The following is a 6,027-nucleotide window of genomic DNA, read 5'->3' on the forward strand; positions in this document are numbered from 1 at the left end:
CTTGCTTGGTGGTGCCCGTTGCATATATTTGTATGTGTGTATATAGATATATATATATGTGTGTGTGAGTGTGTCTATATACACTGCACAAAAAAATTAATGGAACACTAAAATAACACATCCTAGATCTGAATGAATGAAATATTCTTATTAAATTATTTTTTCTTTACACAGTTGAATGTGCTGACAACAAAATCACACAAATTATCAATGGAAATCAAAGTTATCAACCCATGGAGGTCTGGATTTGGAGTCACACTCAAAATTAAAGTGGAAAACCACACTACAGGCTGATCCAACTTTGATGTAATGTCCTTAAAACAAGTCAAAATGAGGCTCAGTAGTGTGTGTGGCCTCCACGTGCCTGTATGACCTCCCTACAACGCCTGGGCATGCTCCTGATGAGTTGGCGGATGGTCTCCTGAGGGATCTCCTCCCAGACCTGGACTAAAGCATCCGCCAATCCCTGGACAATCTGTGGTGCAACGTGGCGTTGGTGGATGGAGCGAGACATGATGTCCCAGATGTGCTCAATTGGATTCATGTCTGGGGAACAGGCGGGCCAGTCCATAGCATCAATGCCTTCCTCTTGCAGGAACTGCTGACACACTCCAGCCACATGAGGTCTAGCATGGTCTTGCATTAGGAGGAACCCAGGGCCAACTGCACCAGCATATGGTCTCACAAGGGGTCTGAGGATCTCATCTCGGTACCTAATGGCAGTCAGGCTACCTCTGGCGAGCACATGGATGGCTGTGTGGCCCCCCAAAGAAATGCTACCCCACACCATGACTGACCCACCGCCAAACCGGTCATGCTGGGGGATGTTGCAGGCAGCAGAACGTTCTCCACAGCGTCTCCAGACTCTGTCACATGTGCTCAGTGTGAACCCGCTTTCATCTGTGAAGAGCACAGGGCGCCAGTGGCACATTTGCCAATCTTGGTGTTCTCTGGCAAATGCCAAACGTTCTGCACGGTGTTGGGCTGTAAACACAACCCCCACCTGTGGACGTCGGGCCCTCATACCACCCACATGGAGTCTGTTTCTGACCGTTTGAGCAGACACATGCACATATGTCGCCTGCTGGAGGTCATTTTGCAGGGCTCTGACAGTGCTCCTCCTTGCACAAAGGCGGAGGTAACGGTCCTGCTGCTGGGTTGTTGCCCTCCTACGGCCTCCTCCACATCTCCTGATGTACTGGCCTGTCTTCTGGTAGCACCTCCATGCTCTGGACACTACGCTGACAGACACAGCAAACCTTCTTGCCACAGCTCGCATTGATGGTCCATCCTGGATGAGCTGCACTACCTGAGCCACTTGTGTGGGTTGTAGACTCCGTCTCATGCTACCACTAGAGTGAAAGCACCACCAGCATTCAAAAGTTACATTGTGTTGTTTAAGTGTTCCCTTTATTTTTTTGAGCAGTGTATTTGATGTGTCTGTATATACAGTGGGGAGAACAAGTATTTGATACACTGCCGATTTTGCAGGTTTCCGTACTTACAAAGCATGTAGAGGTCTGTAATTTTTATCATAGGTACACTTCAACTGTGAGAGACGGAATCTAAAACAAAAATCCAGAAAATCACATTGTATGATTTTTAAGGAAATCATTTGCATTTTATTGCATGACATAAGTATTTGATCACCTACCAACCAGCTTGTTTGATTGCCTTGAGGAGGGAATAGCTACACTGTTTGTATTCGGTCATGTTTCCGGTCACCTTGCCCTGATTAAAAGCAGTGGTTTGCAAGTTCAGTTTTGCACGAATGCTGCCATCAATCCATGGTTTCTGGTTGGGGAATGTCTTAATAGACGCTGTGGGTACAACATCACCGATGCACTTGTTAATAAACTCGCACACCGAATCAGCGTGTTCGCGCAATGTGGAACATTACGCAGTCCACGTGATCTAATCTTGAAGTGTGGAATCCGATTGGTCGGACCAGCGTTGAACAGACCTGAGCGCGGGAGCTTCTTGTTTTAGTTTCTGTCTATAGGCTGGGAGCAACAAAATTGAGTCGTGGTCAGCTTTTCCTGACGGGAGGGCCTTATATGCGTCACGGAAGTTAGAATAACAGAGGTCTAGGATTTTTCCAGCCCTGGTAGCGCAATCGATATGCTGATAGAATTTGGGGAGCCTTGTTTTCAGATTAGCCTTGTTAAAATCCCTGGCTATGTATGTATGTATGTATGTATGTATGTATGTATGTATGTGTGTGTACATGTGTATGTATTTTTTTCTGTGTTTGTGTACATATATATATTTATAAATATTTGTGTGTGTATGTATGTATGTATGTATGTATGTGTGTATATATATACATATATATATATATATATATATATTTTTTTTTACTTTATTTAACTAGGAAAGTCAGTTAAGAACAAATTCTTATTTTCAATGACGGCTAGGGAACAGTGGGTTAACTGCCTGTTCAGGGGCAGAACGACAGATTTGTGCCTTGTCAGCTCGGGGATTTGAACTTGCAACCTTTCGGTTACTAGTCCAACACTAACCACTAGGCTACCCTGTATATATATATATGTGTGTGTGTGTGTGTGTGTGTGTGTGTGTGTGTGTGTGTGTGTGTGTGTATCTATATGTGTGTGTATGTGTATATATATATGTATGTGTGTGTGTGTGTGTGTGTCTATATTTATAAATGTATGTGTATGTGTATATATATGTATGTCTGTGTGTGTGTGTGTGTGTGTGGTAATGTATGTATATGTGTATATATATATATGTATATGTATGTGTGTGTATGTAGATATATATATGTATGTATGTATACATTCTGCGATCATGTGACACTTAAATTGCACACAGGTGGACTTTTTTAAACTAATCATGTGACTTCTGAAGGTAATTGTCTACACCAGATCTTATTTAGGGGCTTCATTGCAAAGGGGGTGAATACAATTTTTTTTTTTCTTTTTTTTCACTTCACCAATTTTGACAATTTGTTTGTATGTCCATTAAATTAAATAAAAATATTTCAATTACAGGTTGTAATGCAACAAAATAGGAAAAACACCAAGGGGATGAATACTTTTGCAAGGCACTGTATATGCTCACTAAAGCTATTGAAAAGCCTTCTGAATCAATCTCTACTTCTCTTCACACATTGTAGCCCTGTCAAACCAACACCTGCTCTTCAGCTCTTTGTTAATCACTCTCTCGTTCTCTCTCTCCCCCTCTCTCATTGTGCTTCCATTTCCTGCCAGATGTGGGTCTGGGAGTGTCAAGCAGACGAGCCTGAAATGAAAGCGCTAACGCCAAATAACAACCCAGTGATATATCATCCCCCAGCAGCTGTTCTCTGTTTGGAAGGTCTCCGCCAATCGCAGGGTCCGGCCGCAGGAAGCACCATCTGTGGGCTCCATGGCGACAGGGTTCCGGGTGCTGAGGCTGATGGGTTATCTGGAGCGAATGAAGTGAGGAGAGGAAGCCAGAGCCAGGCCCTCACACCTGTACTGTATGGTACACAGAGTCCTAACATCACAGGTGTGGGCCGCTGGGCCGCAGGGCTGGGGTTCACCCACTGCTCTGCCAAGGCCTTCCTCTGCTCTCTCCTGTACTTAATCTTTGGTGTAAAGAGAGGTGACTTCTTTGTCCTTGTGTCTTTCTGTGAAATGTTCCACTAATAAAACGCTGTACAGTCTCTAGAGTGAACCTGCATAGTAATTGGAATGTGCTAATTTACAGGCAGGTAGGTTCCTAAGGTCTTAATTTGTTTTTAAAATAGTTTTATGTACACACATATATATGTACTTAACCCAAACCTCTTCATATCCCTGATAGATTTTACAATGAGTAAACAAAACATTAAGGACACCTGCTCTTTCCCATGACATAGACTGACCAGGTGAATCCAGGTGAAAGCTATGATCCCTTATTGATGTCACTTGTTAAATCCACTTCAATCAGTGTAGATGAAGGGGAGGAGGCAGGTTAAACTCAATATTAGGAAAGTGTCCTTGAATGTTTGGTACACTCAGTGCATATTACCTTAGATATGATGCTCTTCAGAATCTGCCTGTTCTCTCAGAGGTCCTCTTCTGTGGTTTGTAACAGATTGCTAGGAGCTGGGACTGGGAGGCAGCTGTAGACCTGGCTGTTTAGGGACTGGACTGGAATGGTGATGGTATGATGTTGGAATTTCTCATCTTCTCCAAGTTGCGACTTGAAGGGGTAGCCCTTAAAATGTCTTGAAAGCGATTTGATATTGTAAAACAGGCCCCAGGTGCTGCCCAGCTGGTATTGGAGTGAGCCCATCTCAGAGATGTGAACCCTATGAGCAAAGCTTTGATTGGAAAATAATGTAAGCAAAGAGCTCCTTTTTGGTCATCATTGGCACTGAGTTATGTTAGAACTTGAGATAAGAATGTCACATTGAATGGCAGTTAATTGTCAACCCATGTTCAGGCAATGTGTTTGTCAGTGACGACTGATTTGAATATGCCAATGAATGATTTACATGAAATGTAATGGGTAAGTAATACACTGTATTAAAATGTTTTTCTCCCTCAACTAAAGTCTGTCAGAATAACACAGATGACAGTTTATTAGTTGATTACTTACTCAGGCCTTAACTTCATGTACAGTTTCTGTTTCAGTGCCTTCATGATTCAAGGGGGTGAGAAAGCACAACTTAACTTTTGCAATGCAAGTAGTTCATCATTTTACACCCCCTCATATTCACACCACATGGTTCAATCAATTACCCAATGCGGAAAGTTCTCACTTTCAAGGTGTTGCTGATGATCCATTTCTCCTTCTTAGTTTTTCTTAATTGTCCATAATGTGTATTGAAATGAATTAATATGATTAACAAGTAGCAAGTGGTTATTTTTGTCATTCCCACTTTCACTTTGAAAGATTTAAGGAGTGCAGCACTCTGGCAATTAAAAGTCCCTTTACTTACAGGGGTGCAGAACTCAGCAATGAAAAGTCCCTTTACTTACAGTATCCAACTTTTACAATTAACATTATCACTTAAACTCGCTAATTTGTTTAATTTAACATGTATCTGTTATTTTTACCACCTCCTATAACACATTAGATTCAGAGCAGTGAGCTGTAAGAAATGCATATAATATCAGTAGGATATTACTAACACTTTCTGTTGTTGAACAGTATATTGTCATCATCTGGACAAATTGATGGTGTTGAATTTCGCTTTTTTTTATCTAACAGGATTCAAATGTTTTATTAATCTCAGTTATTAACCTCACTGGTCTTGGTAAATGTTAGGATGGCTGCGTTTACACAGGCAGATCAATTCTGATCTTTTTTTACTGGAAAATATCTGATGTGAAAAGATCTGATGTGATCGGTCAAACGACCAATCAGTGGAGAAAAAAATATCAGAATTGGGCTGCCTGTCTAAACGCAGCTGATGTTATCTAAATCAGTAAATACTTGATACTTATGTTTTTCTGTCTTTCTTGGATATTTTGGGGCTTTAATTCAAGGGACATGTAGCCTTCCAAGGTGAATGCTATAGATCCGTTTGCCATGAGAGGGAACTAGAGTTCCATCATCTACAACACAGACAACATGCCGACCACCACCCCAACCCCCCAGCCAACCTCCCAGGACACAGACAACATGCCGACCACCACCCCACTCCGCCCTCAGCCGACCTCCCAGGACACAGACAACATGCCGACCACCACCCCGCCCCCAGTCGACCTCCCAGGACACAGACAACATGCCGACCACCACCCCGCCCCCAGCCAACCTCCCAGGACACAGACAACATGCCGACCACCACCCCGCCCCCAGCCGACCTCCCAGGACACAGATAACATGCCGACCACCACCCCGCCCCCAGCCGACCTCCCAGGACACAGACAACATGCCGACCACCACCCCGCCCCCAGCCGACCTCCCAGGACACAGACAACATGCCGACCACCACCCCGCCCCAGCCGACCTCCCAGGACACAGACAACATGCCGACCACCACCCCGTCTCCCAGAACGCTGTTCCACAGTAACACAGATTATGTGACTG

The 6,027-nt window shown here is 43.6% G+C and overlaps 1 protein-coding gene across 3 annotated transcripts in view; it reads left to right on the forward strand.

The window, feature by feature from the left end:
• LOC118372104 (probable E3 ubiquitin-protein ligase RNF144A-A) overlaps window positions 1-5,261 on the forward strand; it is a 75,303-nt gene extending 70,042 nt beyond the window's left edge. Inside the window, exon 8 of one of the 3 annotated variants that reach the window (XM_035757871.2) lies at window positions 3,234-5,259. In XM_035757871.2, the coding sequence (XP_035613764.2) occupies window positions 3,234-3,653 (420 nt within the window). In that variant the 3' untranslated portion in view covers window positions 3,654-5,259. Of the gene's footprint in view, window positions 1-3,233 lie in introns of all 3 variants that reach the window. The other 2 variants (XM_035757870.2, XM_035757872.2) reach the window with 2 other exon arrangements.
• The last annotated feature ends 766 nt before the right edge of the window (window positions 5,262-6,027 follow it).

This window comes from Oncorhynchus keta, chromosome 29 (genome assembly GCF_023373465.1).
Source record: "Oncorhynchus keta strain PuntledgeMale-10-30-2019 chromosome 29, Oket_V2, whole genome shotgun sequence".
In the NCBI taxonomy this organism is placed as follows: Eukaryota; Metazoa; Chordata; class Actinopteri; order Salmoniformes; family Salmonidae; genus Oncorhynchus; species Oncorhynchus keta.